We start from the raw sequence: 21,333 nt of genomic DNA, 5'->3' as shown, positions 1-21,333 counted from the left end.
GTCTGCCTGGTGTCAGTGGTCACATAACCAGGACTTGTGACGTGTACCAGCTCCTCATACGACCATCCACCACTTGCCCCCATGGCTTCACGTGGCCCTAGTCGGAGGTGATAAGCAGGTGCTACAACTTGCCCCGGGGTGAATTGCAGGCTAGTGGAGGGACCGAGTGTCTTACACCTCCTTTGGTAGAGATGCATCTCCACCCACCACCCATATGATAAATGTGTAAATCTGTTAAGTGAGAAAGGTGATAATGGGAACCATGAGGGGAGAGGTTAATGGCAGATGGATCCAAGGGGTGATGTGCGTGAGTAGTAGGTGTACAGAACCACGAGGGAGAGGGTTATGGAATGGGTGACGGACAGGCTAGGAGGGGAAGGGGGTGGCAGGAACAGAGAAGAAAATGGGAACACTGGAGGAGGATTGAAGGGAGAGTAGGACAATACTGGCTGTTCTCTAGGTTTTTGGAAACTTGCCTGGGGCTAAAGAGGATACAAAGATCTTCGTCAGGCCACCGGGAATCTCCCACCTTGCCTCCTTCAGCATCCTGGGACAGATCTTATCATGCCCTGGTGATTTATCTATTTTAATGTGTCTTAATGCACACAACACCTCTTTCTTCTTAACATCATCATGTGTTAAATATCAACATAGCTCTACCTCATCTCACCATCACTCATGTCCTTCTCCTTGGTGGGTACTGATGCGGAGAATGAATTCATGAACTCAGCTGGCTCCATGAATTGTGTTCCTGGCAGGTCATTGATGCCATTGCTGATGCCATTTCACAAACCAAGGGCTGCTCGCTGTTGGATGTGGATCCTGGCCAGTCCACCAATCGCACAGTGTACACATTTGTCGGCCCTCCAGAGGCTGTCGTGAACGGAGCGCTGAATGCTGCTGAGGTGGCCTATCAGCTCATTGACATGGCAACACACCAAGGTGGGTGGATACTGCTTCATTGTCTAATGCTTTGGGATCGGTGTACCCGTGGGGATTGTGTGATGCCAACACAGAGAACTCTGTGTGTGGCACGCCAGTAGGCAGGAATGGGTGCTGAAAAGATCCACAAGGAGGGCTTGAGTTACCTGGAGAGGCTGGCATTTGTTTTACCTGGAGCACAGGATCATGCACAGGCAGAAGAAATTAATTAAATTAATTTAATCAAATGTCAGAGTGAGTTTTTTGGGTAGATGATTCGTTTACACTTGAATTACTTTGGCCACCAGACTTCTATTTGATGAAGTACTGTGAATTGAGTCCACAACAATGCGCTTCCTAAAAAGGTGTGAATACCAGATGCGTCTGGCGCCATAGTTTGACCAGATGCTGTAGTTTCGAAGACAGTATTATCTATACTTTATAAATATTAATTGTCTTCTATGTTAGCACGTAAAATGCCAAATAAATGTATTGTGGATTTAACTTGCATTCCTAAAGGCTGTGAGTACCAACCCAGACATGTTGGCGTCGGAAAGAAAGGATGGAGTTAGATGGTGTGATATTTTGTATATAGCTTCAATAGGGAGCATTGTCTATGCATTGTCTATAACTTTTTAAGTAGCAATTGCCTTTGTGTTTAGCATATAAATATCAAGCCTACATTGGGCTAGCAGACCTTTCTACCGAAAGCGTCTCTGTCAGTATGATGCCTGCTGTACCTTCTTGTGTCGAATAAAGAAGCTGCTTTGTATCTACCGGTGACTGTCTCACTGGTGATTTCATCCATGCTACAACATCAAACACAGCACAGGCATAGAGGGGTGAAGGGTTTCTGCGCTGTACAACGTTGTGTTCTGTGATTGTGGTCTCATACCCTTCCCTCCTACGTAATCTTTCATTTATCTGTCACCCATGTGTCTATCTAAGAGTTACTCAGTCTATGCTTCTTATCTCTATAAGTCACCTCTCATCCCCCTTCACTCCAGAGAGGAAAACCCCAGCTTGCTCAACGTACCTTCATAAGACTTTGTGGTGGCTTTGGGAGATGTTCTGCTCTTGTCTTAATATTCTGAGTTTTGCCGGCAGGTGAACATCCCAGGATGGGCGCTTTGGATGTGTGTCCCTTCATCCCAGTGCGTAACGTCCGCATGGAGGAATGTGTCCAGTGCGCAGCTGAGTTTGGGAATCGGCTTGCGGAGAAACTGGAGGTACCTGGTGAGTGAGTACAGCCTGGACGAACCACGAGAGGAACCTTAGGACCCTGTTGGAAAGAGGACAGTTGCACACAATCAGGTCCCTGTGAGCGTCTGAGGGGGATGGTGCACAGAATCAGGTCCCTGAGTGCATCTTATCACCCTCTGAGTGAAGAAGTAGCCCCTCATGTTTCCCTTAAATATTTCACCTTTCGCCCTTAACCCATGACCTTTAGTTCTAGTTTCACCGAACCTCAGTGGAAAAAGCCTGCTTGCATTTATCCTATCTATACCACTCTTAATTTTGTATACCGCTATCAAAACTCCCCTCAACCTTCTACACTCTAGGGAATAAAGTCCAAACTTATTCAAATTTCTCCTATAACTTAAGTCCTTGCAAGGATTCCTGTAAATTTTCTCTGCACTCTTTCAATCTTATTGATATATTTCCTGCAGGTGGGTGACCAAAACTGCAGACAGTACTCCAAATTAGGCCACAGCAATGTCCTATACAACTTCAACATAACATTCCAACTCCTGCACTCAGTACTTTGATTTATGAAGGCCAAAGGCTGTGATCAATAAGAACAAGATTACTCAGTGGCCGATCAGTAACTTGCCTAACAGAAAGCTCCCAGTTCGAGATGTGAATGTTTCACATCCCCATTGAGAGTCAAGAGTTAAGCAGCACTCAACAGGCCCTTCAATCACCCCTGCCGTGTTGCCCTTGTTACCTATCTTGCCCACAAAAGGGTACTATCCTTCTATGCCTTGCCTTTTAAGCATAGTCATTGTATCTGATTTCACCGCCTCCCCTGGTAGCATGTTCCAGATATCAGCCATACTTCCTACCTTGCTCTGGTGAAAACAAGTCCAGTCTATCCCATCTCTGCCCGTTAATGAAATCCAGAACTCCATCCTCTCCTCTGCAGCCTCTCCAGTGTGAACACCTCTGGAGTTTTTGGAGGGAATGGGGGAAGGGGTTTGGGCGACTTGGAGGGAGGTGGGTTTCGGAAGGGAACTCATTTATGGCGTGCTGCTCTTTGTATGAAGAAATATTTCCCTCCTCAAGTGTTTAAGATTATGGCTCCTTGTATTAACTCAGCAACTAAAGAAAATACTTTTTTCAGCTTCAATTCCACATCCTTTTACTGTTTTAATAAAACCCCATTTAGGTTGAACACTGAACACCTACTGTTGCCTGGATTTTGATTGCACTACTTAAAATATCACCCATTGGCAAGAGGCAAAAGGTGGGGGCAAATGACAGCTGGGTCCACTAAGGGCCGGGAACACTTTTTAATTGTTGAGGAACAGAGAATTCAAAGGAACAAGCAACTTGGGCCACACAACCTGATCTCATCAATCAAGTCCCTAAATCCTGCTCATAAACACAGAAGATTCTGCAGATGCTGAAATTCCAGAGTAACACACAAAATGCTGGAGGAACTCAGCAGGTCGGGCAGCATCTAGGGAAAGAAATGAAGATTTGACACTTTGGGCTGAGACCCTTCGTCGGAACTGGATGAAGGGCCTCAGTCTGAAAAGTTGATTCTTTATTCCTCTCCTGCAATGCGACCTGACCTGCTGAGTTCCTCCGAAATTCCTGGTGTTGTTCCGTTTCCGCCACAGCCCCTGTGCCAAAGCAGAACGTGGTCCTCGAGATGGGCGTGGCAGTGGCTGTGTGTGATGGAGGCATCACTTTAGTCTGAGTCCTGAGCCTTCTTGACACCAAACGTTCTGTCAACCTTCTCAATTGCCTTTAATTAGCTGTGCATTTACATTTAGTGATTTTCTCCACAGACTGTCATATCTCCTTCTTCCTCTGAATTCTCTGCTTCTCAGCAGTTAAACAGTGTGCCTGGCCATTTGTGGCCCCAGCTATTGCATGCCCTCCGCTGGAGCTCTGTCCACCACATTTCTGACCCACTCACCATTAGGTGATATTTTTAGTAGCATGATCAGGACTCAAGGCAGTGTCCTTAAGAACATATAGAGCACAAAACATTATAGCACTGTACAGGCCATCAAAATTGGCCTTTCTCCAATTTAGAATCTCAGCCCAAGGACCAGACCTATCATTCTCCAATGTTCATAGAGCACTACAACACAGTACAGGCCCACAATGTTGTGCAAACCTTTTAACCTACTCTAAGATCAATCTAACCCTTCTCTCCTACACAGCCCTCTATTTTTCTATCATCCATGTGCCTATCTAAATGCTTCTACCACCATCTCTGGCAGGACATCACACAGAAAGACCACAAAAAAAATGTACCTCCCTCATCCTCCTTATACTTTCCTCCAATCATCTTAAAATTACGCCCACTTGTATTAGCTATTTTTCGCCCTGGGGAAATGTCTCTGGCTGCCCTCTTGATGGATGGCTCTTGTACACGTCTATTAACCTTCCTTTGTTCCAGAGAGATCGCTTGATCCAGGCAGCATCCTGGTAAACCCTCTCTGCAGTTTCTTTAATCACCCAGCTTGTTTGTGTCCGAGCGAATAACACTGTTACTCTTCTTGCAGTCTACTTATACGGAGAAGCAGCGCGTAACGAGCATCGCAGAGCACTGCCCAGCATTCGAGCTGGTGAATATGAAGGGCTACAGGGAAAGGTAGGCAAAGGAGGATCGACGGTATTTAGAGGCACAGGAGGTGCTGGAATCAGGAGCGATACACAATCTGCTCAGAGGGTCAAGCAGCATCTGAGGGGGAGAAAGGAACTGTCAAGGAACTCTGGCAAAGTTTCGACCTGAGACATCCACAATTCCTTTCCTCCCACTGAGAATGTTTGTTGGCAAAGGTTTGCTGGCATTGGAGAGATAATTATCCCTCTCAACATTCTCCTGCCTTCTCCTTGTGACCTTTGGTGCCCTTTCGAGTTTTTGAAAGCGTGTCGTAGCAGACATTCAGCCGTGGTGTCAGGATTAACTGGGTCACGTTATGAACGTTCCTGACTCGGCCCTTGTATTTTTTTAACGAGGCCGAGTGGCTAGCTCGACACTCAACCCGGCACGGATGGAAAGCGTGCTGGGGGGTGGCCCGACCTGGATTCGAACTCGGGAACCTTCGCTCCAGAGTCTGGCGCTGATCTCACTGCGTCACCAGCTGGCCCCCTTTCTAATCAAGAACCTATCAAGCTCTGCTTTAAAAATACTCAGTCATCTGGCCTCCACAGCCATTTGTAGCAATGAATTCCACAGACTCACAACCCTTTAGCTAAAAAGATTTCCTCTTCATCTCTGTTCTAATTGGATCTTTCTCTATTCTGAGACTGTGCTCTCTGGTCCTAGACTCCCCCACTATAGGAAACATCCTCTCCACGTCAACTCTATCTAGACCTTTCAATATTCAATAGGATTCAATGAGATCTCTCTTTATTCTTCTGAACTTCAGCGAGTACAGGCCCAGAGACATCAAATGCTCTTTATTTCTTAACCCGTTCATTCCCATGATCATTCTTGTGAACCTCTGCTGGACCCTTTCCAATGCCAGCACATCATTCCTTGGATGAGGGGCCCAAAACTGCTCACAATGCTCTAAGTGTGATCTGATCAATGTCTCATAAAGCATCCTCGGATAGTGCTATAGAGCTTGTTAGGCAGACATATTAAGGTGCTGAGTAAACACTGCCACTTTTTTCCACAGTCTTCATCATTCTAAACACTAGCTGGGACCCAAGCCTGAAAAGGGAAGTGATTAGCTAAACTGTGAACGAAGAGAACCGCACTCATGTCTGGTTGTGCCAACATCAGAATCAGACTGACTGTCACTGGCATTTGTTGTGAAATTTGTTAACTTTAAGGCAGCAGCACAATTAAAAAACATGATAGATAAATAAATATAAAGAAAAAACTGAGTAACATTAAGTTTAATTATTAATTAGTTAAGTTAGAATTAGTGCAAAATAACAGAAATAAGGAAGTAGCGGGTTGGTGTTCATGGGTTCAATGTCCATTTAGAAATCGGATGGCGGAGGGGAAGAAGCTGTTCCTGAACAACTGAGTGTGTGTCCATAGAAACCATAGAAACTACAGCACAGAAACAGGCCTTTGGGCCCTTCTTGGCTGTGCCGAACCATTTTCTGCCTAGTCCCACTGACCTGCACACTGACCATATCCCTCCATACACCTCCCATCCATGTATCTGTCCAATTTATTCTTAAATGTTAAAAAAAGAACCCGCATTTACCACTTCGTCTGGCAGCTCATTCCATACTCCCACCACTCTCTGTGTGAAGAAGCCCCCCCTAATGTTTCCTTTAAACTTTTCCCCCCTTACCCTTAACCCATGTTCTCTGGTTTTTTTCTCCCCTTGCCTCAGTGGAAAAAGCCTGCTTGCATTCGCTCTATCTATACCCATCATAATTTTATATACCTCTATCAAATCTCCCCTCATTCTTCTACGCTCCAGGGAATAAAGTCCCAACCTATTCAACCTTTCTCTGTAACTGAGTTTCTCAAGTCCCGGCAACATCCTTGTAAACCTTCTCTGCACTCTTTCAACCTTATTTATATCCTTCCTGTAATTTGGTGACCAAAACTTCAGGCTTCTGTACCTCCTTCCCGACAGTGACAGTGTGAAGGGGGCATTTCCCAGGCAGTGGAGAATCTTAATGATGGACGCTGCCTTCCTAAGGTACGGCTCCTTGAAGATGTCAATATCGGTAGAAGGGAGGACTGGAGAGTGCAGCTGCCAGAGTTGGATTAGAAAAGTGCTGCTATGCACTCAGTGGCCACTTCACTAGGTACCCCCTGCAGCCATCCACTTCAAGATTTGACGTTTTCTGCGTTCAGAGATGCTCTTCTGCACACCACTGTTGTAACACGTGGTTATTTGAGTTACTGTTGCTTTTCTGTCAGCTTGAAGTAGTCCGGCCATTCTCCCCTGACCTCACTTATTAACAAAGCATTTTTGCCAACAGAACTGCCGCTCACTGGATGTTTTTTGTTTCTCACACCATTCTTTTCTAAACTCCAGAGACTGTTGCGCGTGATAATCTCAGGAAATCTGAAGTTTCAGAGATACTCAAACCACCCCATCTGGCATCAACAACTATTCCACAGTCAAAGTCACTTAGATCACATTTCTCCCCCATTCTGATGTCTGGTCTATACAACAGGTGAACCTCTTGACCGTGTCTGCAGGCATTTATGCATTGAGTTGCTGCCGCGTGATTGGTTGATTAGATATTTGCATTAATGAGCAGGTGTTGTTATCCAGACTTCCTTTCGTTGGCAACAGAGGGAACCAGCTGCTGTGTAGTTCAGGAGGTGGTAGACTGACTGAGCTTACGGCAACTATTTGGCTCATTGTATCTTGCCGGCTAAAAATAGAGCTATTTTGGTTACTTCCTCTTCTCAGTTCTTGTGCTATATACCATTTTGTTGTGAATAATATCTCTACAACTCCACACTAATCGTTTCAAGATTGGAGACTGGTTATTGTCATTCTGCAGTAAGGAGAAAGAAATGGTTGTTACTCGGGATCCTGTGCAGCATAAAGAAACGCAATAAATATAAAAACATAAGATTAGCTTATCTACACAGACTGATTGTATGTACATAAAGTGATACCAGGGACAGGAGTATCTGTACATAAGGTGACTCTGACAGGAAATAATACAGGAGAGGTGGGGGAGAGAGGGGTGGGGTGTGTTAATGGGTGGAGATGTTAATCAGCCCAATCGTTGAGAATTAATTAAAACTTCTGCCTCTATTTACGGATGTGACTGTCCTTCTCTTCGCTCTATCAGGGGTTCTCATCAATTTATCTGCCTCAGTTAAGTCTCCCCTTGGCCTCCTTTGTTCCAGAGAGAACCCCAGCTGAGACTGACTTTCCTCATAGTTATAATTCTTCAGCCCTGCCTCTGTCTCAGTAAATCTCCTTGGCATCCTCCTCAATCCTGTCGTATTCTTCCCCTAGTGCAGTGACCAAAGTTGTGCACATGCTCTCACTGTGGCCGAGCAGAAGTTCACTGCACCTGTATTCTGACGAAATGTCCCATGTAAACACGAGATTCTGCAGATGCTGGATAACTTAAGCAATACACACAAAATGCTGGAGGAGCTCAGCAGGTCAGGCAGCATCTATTTTGGACTGGAAAGGAAGGGAACAGAAGCCAGAAGGTGAAGGAGGGGGGTAAGGACAAACTGGGAGGTGATAGGTGAAGCCAGGTGAGGGGGATAGTAGGGGGATACACTAAGAAGCTGGGATTTGATGGATGGAAGTGGTAAAGGACTTAGGAAGGAGGAACCTAACTGGAGAGGGCAATGGACCATGGAATAAAGGGAAGGGGAATCATAGGGAGGTGATGAGCGGGTGAGGAGAAGAGCTGGAGTAAGATGGAAGCCAGAATGGGCAATGGGAAAAAGTGAGAAGGGGAAGGAGTGAAAAATTACCAGAATTTATTGAAAATCGATGTTCATGCCATTAGGTTGGAAGGGACACAGAATATGAGGTGTTGCTCCTCAACACTTCATATGCTCATACGCTGCCTGGCCTGCTGCGTTCACCAGCAACTTTGATGTGTGTTGCTTGAATTTCCAGCATCTGCAGAATTCCTCGTGTTTGTGTTGCTCCTCAAAGCTGAGTTTGGCCTCATCATTGCAATAGAGAAAGCCATGGACAGATATAACTATATGGGAATGGGAAGTGGAAGTGGAAGTGGAAGTGAAGTGGGTAGCCACTGGAAGGTTTTGCCATTTGCAGCAGACAAAGCAAAGTTGTTTGACAAGGCACCTTCGTCGCTCAGGAGCTGTCCAGAGAATTGTCCTGTCTGCCTCCTGAGCCATCTTATCCACCAGTCCCACTACTGCACAGATCTGTGGAGTTGGACTCCAAGATCCTCTGTCTCCAGCAGCTCTCGGTATCCCACCATTTGTTGTACATTCACTGGCCTTTTTTTTTTGCCTCCTGAGATGCATCACCTCACACTTCTCCATATTCTGTTTGTCACTGTTGTTCTCACCTGACCAGTCCAATAGTTTCTTCCTGCAGAGAGGGAACTCTCCTCAGAGTCAGTTTTGCTAACTTTTCAATTATGGGCCCTTCATTCAAATCTGGGTACCATTAACTGAGCCCTGGGGAACATCACTATGACAATAATGAGACAGATAACCATAACACTGTAGAAGCAATCACAGCGCAGGGACTGACTTTCACTTCACACTATTCCTGTGTTTGCTTCCCTTCAATATCCTGGTCCCTTCTGCCACAGTATCCTCAGAAATTACTTCTCAGACTTAAAGTAAAACACACAAAATGCTGGAGGAACTCAGCTGGTCAGGCAGCATCTACTAAAGTTTGTGGTCCTCTTTACAGAGAGAGTAAGGTGGGAGTGGGGCAGGGTGATGTTTGGGTCCGGAAGTCTCTTGGATATGGACATAAAGGAACGCAATTTAGCTTTGACTGGCACATGCCACTCCAGAAAAACCACAATTTCAATGGCCCAGCAGCTTGTGTATAATGGATGATAGAAAAATGGAAGGCTATGGGGAAAGAAGGGCCTAGATTGATCTTAGAGTAAGTTAAAAGATCGGCACAACATCAAGGGCGGTTCATTGCCATGGTGTTCCATGTTCTATGTTCTAATAAACCCATCCTGTTGTGTTCCAGTTACAGGATCCTGAATGGGCTCCCGATTTTGGTACAGCAACCTTTGTTCCACGCTGGGGAGCCACGGTAACCGGAGCGCGGAATTTCCTCATTGCGTACAACATCAACCTCTTGAGCACAAAGGAGCAAGCTCACCGCCTCGCACTCAATATCCGAGAGCAGGGCCGAGGGAAGGGCCAGGTTGGTGCTCTTCAGTGAAAACTCATTCGCTGCTTGAGGTCATTCTTTACAGCAAATCTACTCAGCCGTGGCTTTCTCCAGATGGTATCTGGGAAGTTCTGGTTTGTTGGTAACAGATCAACAACCTTCCGAGCAGCAAAAGAGAATGTTTAACAGGTCCACCTCTTAACCAGTCTGCAGCTGATCAGTTTATCTAAATCAATGTTAAACCAACCTGTAGTGTAGGAAGGGGCTTTATAAAGCTGAGGTATATAGGACACTAGTAAGTTCTGAGGTTGAGGCTTTATAAGGCATTGGTCAGACCACACTTGGAGTATTGTGAGCAGTTTTGGGCCCCTTATCTAAGAAAGAATGTTCTGGCATTGGAGAGGGTCTAGAGGAGATTCTCAGGAATGATCCCAGTCATAAAAGGTTTAACGTATGAGCAGAATTTCATGGATCTGGGCTGGAGTTTCAAAGAGCGAAGGGGGATCTCATTGAGACCTATCGGATATTAAAACGCCTAGATGTTTCCTATAGTGGGATGGGGGTCAGGTAGGACCAGAGAGGACAGCCACAGAATAGAAGAACATCTCTTTAGAACAGAGATGAGGAGGAACTAAATTAGCCAGAGGTGCCGAACCTGTGGAATTCATTGCCACAGGCAGCTGCGGAGGTGAAGTCATTAGGTATATTTAAAGCAGAGGTCGTTAGGTTCTTGATTAGTAAGGGGGAGGGCAAAGATTATGGAGAGAAGTCAAGAGAATAGGGTTGAGAGGAATAATAAATCTGCCAAGATGAAATGGCAGAACAGATTTGTTGGGCTGAATGGCCTAATTCTGCTCCTATTTCTTGTGGTCTTATGGTCATATAGGAAGCTGGTGACACTGGCAAGGACATAAATTCTACCACCTGCTTCATTTTTCCCATTAGTATCGAAGAAAAGTTGTAACAAGTGGTTTCAATGAACCCAATGTAACTAGCAAGATGCTGGAGGACTCAGCAGGTCAGGCAGTAACTCTGGATGGAAATGGACTATATGTTTAGGGTCAAGACCCTTCACTGGATAAAGGTTTTCAATCTGAAATTTGAACTGTCCATTTCAAAGTTCAAAGTAAACTTATTATCTAAGTACATATATGTCATCATATACAACCTTCAGGTTCAGTTTCTTGAGCACGTACTCAATAAATCCATAATAGAATAATAACCATAATAGAATCAATGGAAGTCTGTGCCAACTGAGTGTTCAACGAGTGTGCAAAAGACAACAAACTGTGCAAATACAAAAGGAAGGAAATAATAATAAAAAAACAAATAAGCAATAAATTTCAAGAACTTGAGATAGGAAGTCCCTGAAAGTTGAGTCCATAGATTGTGGGAACATCTCAATGATGGGGCAAGTGAAGTTGAGTGAAATTTCCCCTTTGGTTCAGGAGCCTGATGGTTGAGGGGTAATAACTTTTCTTGACTTGGTGGTGTGAATCCTGAGGCTCCTGCACCTTCTTCCTGATGACAGCAGCCTAAAGAGAGCACGTCCTGGGTGGTGGGGGTCCCTGATGACGGATGCTGCTTTCCTGAGAGAACATTTCATGAAGGTGTGCTCAATGGTGGGGAGGGCTTTACCTGTGATGGACTGGGCCATATCCACTGCTTTTTGTAGGATTTCCTGTTCAAGGGCCTTGACCGGCAGAGATGCAGCCAGTCGATATTCTCTCCATTACCCAGCTATAGAAGTTTGTCAAAGTTTTAGATATCATGCTGAATCTTTACAAACTCCTAAGGAATTAGAGACACAGATGTGCTTTCTTTGTAATTGCACTTACAGGACAGGTCCTCCAAAATAATAACTCCGGGGAATTTAAAGTTGCTGACCCTCTCCACTTCTGATCCTCCAAAGAGGACTGGCTCATGGATCCCTAGTTTCCTCTTCCTGAAGTCAATAATCAGCTCCTTGGTCTTGCTGACATTGAGTAAGAGGTTGTTGCTATGGCAACACTCAGCCAGATTTTCAATCTCCCTCCTATATGCTGATTCATCGCCACTTTCGATTTGGCCTGTGAGAGTGGTGTTGTCAGCAAACTTGAATATGTCATTGAAGCTGTGTTTAGCCCACGGATGCTGCTCGAGCCATTCAGTTCCCACATTACCTTGCATGCTCATCCTGATTCCAGCATCTCCAGTCTCTTCTGTCTTCACTTTGTCCAATGCCTGTTGTTTCAACACCCAGAAGAATCATTTGCATCCAGGATGAAATTACAGTCCCAAGGGATCTGTGAACTCCTGTACCAATCTTCCTGAGAGCAAATGCAGCCCAGACCATGTCCATACCATATGGACAGCTGGCTCAGCTGGAACGATGTGGGTCGCAGATACAAAGTTTGTGTTATAACCATCAGAGCAACTCACACAAAATGATGGAGGAACTCAGCAAGTCAGGCAGCATCTATGGACAAGCGATGTTTTGGGCTGAGACTCTTCATCAGAACTATCCTGATGATGGATCTTGGTCCGAAAGGTCAACTGTTTAATACTTCTCCATAGGTGCTGCCTGACCTGTTGAATTGCTCCAGCATTTTGTGCGTGTTCCTCTGGATTTCCAGCTTCTGCAGAATCTCTTGTGTGTAGAATCATCAGATGCCCAGTAATACCGAACCACATACCCACCTCCCATATACTGTGTGATACACTACCATAACCCCAGCCCCCATGTACCTAGTAATACTGAACTATAACCCCCAGTTTCTCTCAGAAACTCTGCCACAGCTCCCGGATACCCACTGATACAGTATCACAGCCTGCAGACACCCACAAATACTGGACTATAACCTTTAGATATCCAGTAATGTGGTGTTATAACTCCTTTTACCTACCTACATGGGAGCACAATCCTATGATACACAGCTATTGGATTATAACTTCCAGATATTCATTAATCCTGAAATTTAGTGAATATAGATATTCGCTAAAATGCACAATAGCTTCCAAATGACCAGTGTTACGTACCCCGTAACTGGGTTGCCAAACCAGCAGAAATGGACCACTTAGTTGGAGTCTGGTTTAACAGAAACTAGTAAAGTTTTATTAAAGAAATAAGTAACACAGTACTCTAATCGTAAGGATATAAATGTAACAGGTTAGCAATGATAAAACACACATGTAAACAGAACTAGGGTAATAGGAATCAACCAAGCTGTATCGCAGTCTAGGGGTAAAATGATCAGTCTCAAGTGACGCAGAGTTCAGTTCAGCTTAGTACAGTTCGCAGTAATCGCTGTTGTGCCGTTGGAGAGAGAGAGAGAATGCAAATTTTGATTCAAACAGACCTTTGATGTTCTTCGCAGTTAGCTTTCAGGCGGACCCTTTTTTATGTCTTCTGTGGTCACCGACTGTGACCCCTCTGCTCCGGATACGACCGTTCTTCCACGGTGAACCCGGCACCCAGGCAAGACCGGACACACACTCCAGGTTCCGCCGATCATACCCTTTCACCCTTTGCGTCTATGGTCGGTAATCCTGTAATATAGCCTACAGATATTCACTAAGATGCACGATAACTTCCAGATGGCCAGTAAAACTGTACTCTAACCCTGAGATATCAAGAGATACTGGACTATAACTTCCAGCTATTTAATAATATTGGATTATAACTCCATATATCAACTACTGTAACCTCCAGTTATCCAGGAACATTGTAGCATAAACCCCAGTACCCAGTAACACTGGATAGCCAGTAGTAGAACATAGCCCCAGTAGCCAGTATTACAACACAGCACCATACAGGCCTTTCAGCTCACAACCTACTCTGAGACAATCTGCTTAACCCTCCACTTGTCTATCATTCATTACCTATCTAAGAGTTTCCCAAAGACCCCTAATGTATCTGCCTCTACCACAGGCCTGGCAGGACGTCCCATACGCCACCACTCTCTGTGTAAAGAACTTATGTCTGCCACGTCCCCTTTACGTTTGTCCAATGACCTGAAATTTATGTCCCCTGGTATTACTATACTTTAACTCCCAGATGGCCACTAATAATATAACTCTCAGATTCCCATGAAAATCCCAGTAATGCTGTACAATAGACCCGCAAATCCTACAAATACTGGACAATAACTCCCAGATATTCATTAATACTGTATTATAAGACCATAAGACATAGGGACGACTCAGCCCATTGAATCTGCTTCGCCATTCCATCATGGCTGATCTATTATTCCTCTCAACCCCATTCTCCTGCGTTCTCCCTATATTCTTTGATGCCCTGATTAATCAAGAACCTATCAACCTTGCTTTAAATATAACGAGTAACTTGGCCCCCACAGCCGTCTGTGGCAATGGATTCCACAGATTCACTCCCTCGTTTAACCCCTCAGATACTCAGTAATAATGTAATTTAATCCCCCCTTCATTACCTGTTAATATTGCACTGTTTACAGTGTATACCCTCATGAATGCTGAGCCAAGATACCCACGAATAGAGGGGTCATGGTAACGTGTCCTTCAGCCTTCCAGGTCAGTACTGATGTAGGCTGACGTCATCCCGATCCCCACACTGATTTCTCACTGCCACAGACTTTATTAATCAACCACACACTTACTGTACCTTCTCGTGGGTCTTCAGTGACTTGTGCGCAGGCCCATCTGGGCCCCTTCACACATCAGCAAGACCCAATTTCTCGCAATTTAACAAGTAACACACATTTTGATTGTGTACATCAAAATGGATGAAGTTGCACTCTGCCATGTCCTTGCCCACTCACCTGATACACTCCAGATGTAAAGGGAATGCCAGTACTGGTGGCTCTGATGTATCAGAATCAGGTTTTTCAGAATCCCCTTTAATATTACCGACCTATGTTGTGAAATTTGTAGTTTTGCAGCAGCAGTACAGTGTAACACATTAAAAAGCCTAAATTACAATGAGAAATATAAATTACATAGCTAGTCCAAAAAAGAGCAAAAATAGTGAGATACTGTTCATATGTCAGTTCAATGTCCATTCAGAAATCTGATGGAGAAGGTGTTCCTATAATGTTGAGAGTGTGTCTTCAGGCTCCTGTGCTTCCTCTCTGATGGTGGCAATGAGGGGAGATGAGAAGAGGGCACGTCCTGGTGGTGAGGGTCCTTAATATTGGATGCTGCCTTTTTGAGGTGTCGCCTTTTGAAGATGTTGTTGATTGTGGGGAGGCTAGTGCACTAGATGGAAATGGCTGATTTTGCAAACCTCTGCAGTTTTTTCCTATCCTGTGCAGTGGTCCCTCCATACCAGATGGTGGTGAACCCAGTTAGAATGCTCTCCACGGTACATCTATAGAAATTTGCTAGAGTCTTTGGTAATCTCCTCAAACTCCTGATGAAATACAGTCGCTGACACGCCTTCTTTGGAATTGCATCAATATGTTGGGCCCACGATAGATCCTCAGAGATGCTGACGCCCAGAAACTTGAAACGCTCACCCTTCTACTGCTGATCCCTCAATGAGGACTGGGATGTGTTCCCCTGACTTCCCCTTCCTGAAGTCCACAATCAATTCCTTGGTCTTACTGACATTGGGTGCAAGGTTGTTGTTGTGACACCACTCAACCAGCTGATCTATCTCACTCCTGTATGCCTCCTTGTCACCTGAACCCAGATTTCATTTATGTGGAGACTCTTTAAGTGACATGTTCTTTTGCTTTGTGCAGCCAGGACGTCTGAGCAAAGTGCAAGCTATTGGCTGGTACTTGGAAGAGGCCAATATTGCCCAGGTGTCTACTAACCTGCTTGACTTCGAAATGACTGCACTGCACACAGTATTTGAAGAAGTCCGTAAGGATGCTGAGGTACTGTGGAAATATTTGCACATATGCTGTTGTGTAGGCTCATGGAAACAGGCCCTTTGTTCCAATTCACCCATGTTGACCAAGGTGTCTTCCTGAGCTGATTGCAGTTGCCTACGTTTGGCCCATATCCTTCTAAACCTTTACTATCCTTTGATCTGTCCCAATGTCTTTTAAACATTGTGATTGTACTCTCTTCTTTCTGTACTGAAGTGTCACATATGCCTGCAAGTGTCAACACACTTGTGGTGCCAACACTTACGCCCACTCACCCTTCCTAACCTGTTCATCTTTGGAATGTGGGAAGAAACCAGAGTGCTTGGAGGAAAGCCATGTGACCATGGGCAGATGGGCCTGCCCTGAGCTGGAATAGTGTGCTAACCACTACACCGCCCGACACTTCATTCTACTTATGCACCACCCTCCGTGTTAAAAACCTGCCCTTCAGGTCCACCTCAAATCTTCGCCCCTCACCATAAACCTACACACTTTGAACTCTTATTGAGTATTGGACTCCTCTATCTGGGGAAAAGTCTGTGAGCATACTTTTATCTATGTCCCTCATAATTTTATACACCTCTATGAGATCATACCTCAGCGGCCTTCTTCCCACTTAACCCCTCAGGTCCCGGCATCATCCTTAGTGAACCTGTCCTGTGCCCTTTCCAGATTAATCACGCTTCCTATTAGACAATGTACTGTAGCTTGATTGCCTAATAGCTGACGATTGCGGTCTCAGTTGTTGGATCATGGTGCTTTTGTGATCCAAGGGTACTTCAAAAGTCAAGATCAAGACTTCAAATTTGATGCCTTGGGCCATGTTATTGGGAGCAACAAGAACTCTCAGACTAGAGATAACAGAATTCCAGTGATAACAATTAACCTATAAAATAGCCAGATTCAAGTGGTGTGACACCTTCTGCAGAAGACTAAGAAGCTTCTAGAAAAATACAGTAACAACTGTACTGTAATTGCTGGAAAATTCACTGAACAGTTACATTCATTTCATCATCATTATGTGCCATCTCTACATGTATATAAGGTGAATATATACAAATACAAGCAGCTACAGTACAGTTGATTCTCTATTTTTCCAGAAGCTTCTCTGTAATGTTAAATTACAAGGAAAATATAAGAAAAATAACAATTCTACGTCCAAATCCAACACAATGTTCTGATATTAGTTTGGTTAGCAACTGGAGCCATACTTCAGTTTCAACTCCAAGTCGGAGATTTATGGCATTATTTTCTAATTGATTCTCACAGTTGATAAATGGTGCTTGCTCCCTAGGATCTGAACTTGCCTGTGGTGGGCTCTCAGCTTGTAGGCCTCGTCCCACTGAAAGCCATGATGGACGCTGCAGAGTTTTACATGAAGAAGGAAAACTTGTTTATTCTGGAGGAGGAGCACAAGATTCGATTGGTACGTGTGTCAACTTGAATCCCTTTCACTGCGATGGTCTTTTACAACTCTACCACAGATTAAGGTTAGCAATATTTGTACTGCAGATCAAACTGTTCCACACAGTCAACTCCTGACTCCAGTCCTTGGATACAACAATGTGTATCCAAGGCTCTAGTAACAGCTGGTCACTATGTTAGAGCGTGTACGGAAAACACTCCAGTTCTCATTTTCATAAAACAGTGCAGATTAATAGCAAAATAAAAGGAGAATTGATGGACGTGTGAGAGAGAAAATGGTGAGGGGCAGAACCAGGTAAAGAGGGAGGAATGAGATGAAAGAGATTCCTTGGAATTATCACAGACTTGATGGGTTGGATGGCCTACTCTGTGTGATGTAAATTAAAGTTTAAAGTAAATGTATTATCAAAAATATGCATATATCACTATATACTACCCTGGGATTCATTTTCTTGTGGGCATTCACAGTAGAACAAAGAAATACAATAGAATCAATGAAAAACTGCACCCAAAGACTGACAGACAGCCAATTTGCAAAAGAAGGCAAACTGTGTTGATGATAAATAAATAACACTCACTAAGAACATGGGTTGCAGAGCCCCTGAAAGTGATTCACTGGGTTATGGAACCAGGTTTGTGTTGAGACGAGTGAAGTTATCCACTCTGGTTCAGAAGCCTGATGGTTGAAGGGTAATAATTGTTCCTGACCCTGGTGGTGTGGGACCTAAGGCTCTTGTACCTCCTTCCTGATGGCAGCAGTGAGAAGCGAGCATGGCTTGGATGGTGGGGGTCCTTGATGATGCATGCTGCTTTCTTGTGGCAGCGCTCCTTGTAGATGTGCTCAATGGTTGGGAGGGCTACAAAGATGCAGAGTGGATGCAACATAGTTACGTGTGGATTTTCAGGGCATTGACCCCTTGCCGACCCTTTCAACTTCAGTTGCCCCTTGGTCAGGTGTCTTTTGATGCCAGGTTGTTTTGTGGGCTCTCAAAACTCAGGGCTGATGATTTTAGTTCTCATCAAAATGGTTTAGTAACTAGTTATGCTTTTCAAACAAAACAAACAGGTTCACAGGTTCACAAAAACAACAGAATGAAGTTCTGTAGAGGCTGTAACACTGATTGGAATTAAACAATTTATTATCATAAACATGAGCATGCCCACAAGGTGGGGAAGTTATTAGAGTGGATTCGAAGAGGCAGGATCTACCAGCATTTGGATCAACACAGTTTAACTAGGGATAGTCAGCACGGAAAATCATGTCTGACAAACCTCAGGGTTTTTCAGAGAGGTAATCAAGATGATAGATGAGGTCAGGGCAATAGAGATTATCTACTGTATATGGACATTCTGAAGGCCCTTGACAAGGTCCTGCATGACGGGCTACTCTGGAAGGTTAGATTTCGCAGGATCTATGGAAGACAGATAATGAATGTAAATCATTGGATTCATAATGGGCTCGAGGGCAGGAGGAGAGAGTGATGTGTGAAGGTTGTTTCTCAGAGTGGAGGCCTGCCACTAATGGTGTGCCACAGAAGTTGGTGCTGGGATCTTTGCTGTTTGTAATTTATGTATATATATGAATGTACAAGGCATGTTTCATGTTTGCAGATAATATTGAGAAAGGTTATATCATAGACGGCAAAGACAACCAAAATTAAAGGTGGATCTTGATTAGCTAGGTAAATGGCAGAAGACTGGCAAATAGCTTTCAATTTAGATAAGTGTGAAGTTTTGCATTTTGGGAAGTAAAACTATGGTAAGACTTATACAGTAAATAGTCAGGCCCTGGGCAGAGTTGTGGAACAGTGGGACCTAAGAGTCTGAGTGCAGTGATTTCTGGTTAAATGGGACACATTGGGACCAAAGCATTTTGAACCAATTAAATACCTGCCCCAATTAGCCAAAGTTTCATGGAAATAGTCAAAAAGGTATAAAAAAGATGAAATGAGTACCAAATTATGTATTTAAATAAAATACAGAACAAAGTAGAACACTATCAATTGTATTACAGTACTATAAAACTGTGTATTAGTTCCTAATAGTAATTGACAGAGGAATTGATCCAGTGTATAAAATGAACAAAATGAACTCAGACACCAAGTGCAGATAGTAGACTGTCTATCGACAATAACATCCTCCAAATCTTCATTTTCATTCTAACATTTAAAATGGTTGTTGATGCCTTCAAATTGTTCATAGTTCCCAACTTGTTGAAGTAGTAAAATTGTTACATTTTGACTCTCAGCCGTTTCTGGCATCTCCAAGATGAATGCTTGAAACCACAGTGAGCAAAACAGCTCTGAATTTTCTTACTGCTTATTTCTCATCTTCTATCCATGACAAAAATCACTTATTTTTGAACACAAAGGCACACAACTGATGCTAGTTACGAACTGTTCACTCTAAGCACAGTGTAGCATCTAACGTCCACACAGGGGTGCACGACTGATGCTACTTAGAACCTGTTTGACAAAGTTCCTGCCCCAATTAAGTGGTATAGTGTCCCAAATAAATGAAGGAAATCCTGACAATTCAACAATTTGTTTTTGTTCTTTAAGAGTTGTCCCACATAACCGGCTGCCTGATTAACCAATGGCCCAATTAATCGGAATCCACTGTATATAGTTCGCTGAAAGCAGCATCACAGGTACACAGGGTTGGTGAAGAAGGTTTTGGTGCAATGGCCTTTGTCAGTCAGGGCACTGAGTACAAGAGTTGGGACATTATACTGCAGTTGTACAAGATGTTGGTGAGACCGTACTTGGAGAATTGAGTACAGTCTTGCTTGCCCTCTTATAGGAAAGACATCATTAAACCGGAAAGGTTGTAAAGAAGATTTTCAAGAATGTTGCCAGGCCTTGGGGGTCTGAGAAACAGGCTAGAACTTTACTCCTTGGAGAATAGGAGGTCAAGGGGTGACATTACGAATGTGTATATAATCATAAGGGTATAGATAGTGTGAATGCACATAACCTTTTTCGTAGGGAAGGGGAACTATTAAGATGAATGAGGAAAGTTTTAAAAGGGACACGGGTGGGTGGCAGGGCAGCTTCTTCATGCAGAGGGTGGTCCGTATATGGAACAAGTTGCCAGAGGAGGTCGTTGAGGTAGGTACAAAACAACATCTAAAAGACATTTGGATGCGTGTGTGGTTAGGAGCGTTTTGGAGCTATATGGGCAAAATGAGATTTGTTTGGTGGTCACCATGGTTGGCATGGATACGTTGACCTGAAAGGCCTGTTTCCATCCGTATTATTGTAAAATAACAAGTGGTGGAGATTTTAATTTAAAACAGAAAATATTGGAGATACTCAGTAGATATGTGAAAGTGGCAACACTGACTGATAATTTGCTGAGGAAAAGATTGGGATATTCTTCTTTACTAGTTGGAGCAATGAGTATAAGAGCAAAGAAGTTATACTCTGCCTTAAATAAAGCCTTCGTCAGACCTCAGCTATAGTACAGTGTGCAATTCTAGTTACCATGATAAAGGGTTGCGAATCAGGTTTATTATCATGGACACGTTGATGCACTATCAATTACTCCAAAAGACTGGAAGTAGAGTAAATACTGAAAGGCTTTTATTAACAGCAACGTCCATACTAAGTATCTGCCCTGGACTGAGGAAGGAGCAGTGACACAATCGCCATTATTCAGGGGTCTGTGGGAGGAGCCACAGGAGCAGTCAGCAGAGGGGTGTGTCCAGACAGGTAACCCAGTTACAACATATATATATGGTTTACGAAACACGGGTCATGAAATGTGTTGTTTTTGTGGCAGCAGTACAAGACATAACAGGAATACTGTAAGTTATAACAAAAAGTGAAATAAATAGAGCAGAATAATAGTGAAGCAGTGTTTGTGGGTTCATGGCCTGTTCAGAAATCTGACAGCAGAGGGAAAGAAGCTGAACTTAAGACAACGAGCGTGGGTCTTCGGGTTCCTCCCTGATTGTAGTAACAAGAAGACGGCTTGTCCCAAATGGTGGGACTCTTTAACGATGGATCCCGCCTTCTTGAGGCACCACCCCTTGAAGATGGTGGGGAGTGTTGTGACCCTCTGCAGCCTCCTGTGATCTGGTGCATTGGAGTCTCCATAACGCAAAACCATCCTGCAACCAGTCAGGATGCTCTCCATAGCACCACTGCAGAAATTTATAAGGGTCTTTGGTA

The 21,333-nt window shown here is 44.1% G+C and overlaps 1 protein-coding gene across 1 annotated transcript in view; it reads left to right on the top strand.

Annotated features, from left to right (window-relative positions):
• ftcd (formimidoyltransferase cyclodeaminase) overlaps positions 1-21,333 on the top strand; it is a 58,144-nt gene that overhangs the window by 15,205 nt on the left and 21,606 nt on the right. The window contains exons 2-7 of the mRNA XM_072261170.1: positions 759-942; positions 2,029-2,157; positions 4,665-4,753; positions 9,756-9,935; positions 15,602-15,739; positions 17,028-17,159. Of these exons, the coding sequence (XP_072117271.1) occupies positions 759-942; positions 2,029-2,157; positions 4,665-4,753; positions 9,756-9,935; positions 15,602-15,739; positions 17,028-17,159 (852 nt within the window). The remainder of the gene's footprint in view (positions 1-758; positions 943-2,028; positions 2,158-4,664; positions 4,754-9,755; positions 9,936-15,601; positions 15,740-17,027; positions 17,160-21,333) is intronic.

This window comes from Mobula birostris, chromosome 6 (genome assembly GCF_030028105.1).
Source record: "Mobula birostris isolate sMobBir1 chromosome 6, sMobBir1.hap1, whole genome shotgun sequence".
NCBI classification, from domain to species: domain Eukaryota; kingdom Metazoa; phylum Chordata; class Chondrichthyes; order Myliobatiformes; family Myliobatidae; genus Mobula; species Mobula birostris.
Note: the sequence above shows the minus strand (reverse complement) of the source record. Positions and strands in the feature narration are given on the sequence as shown.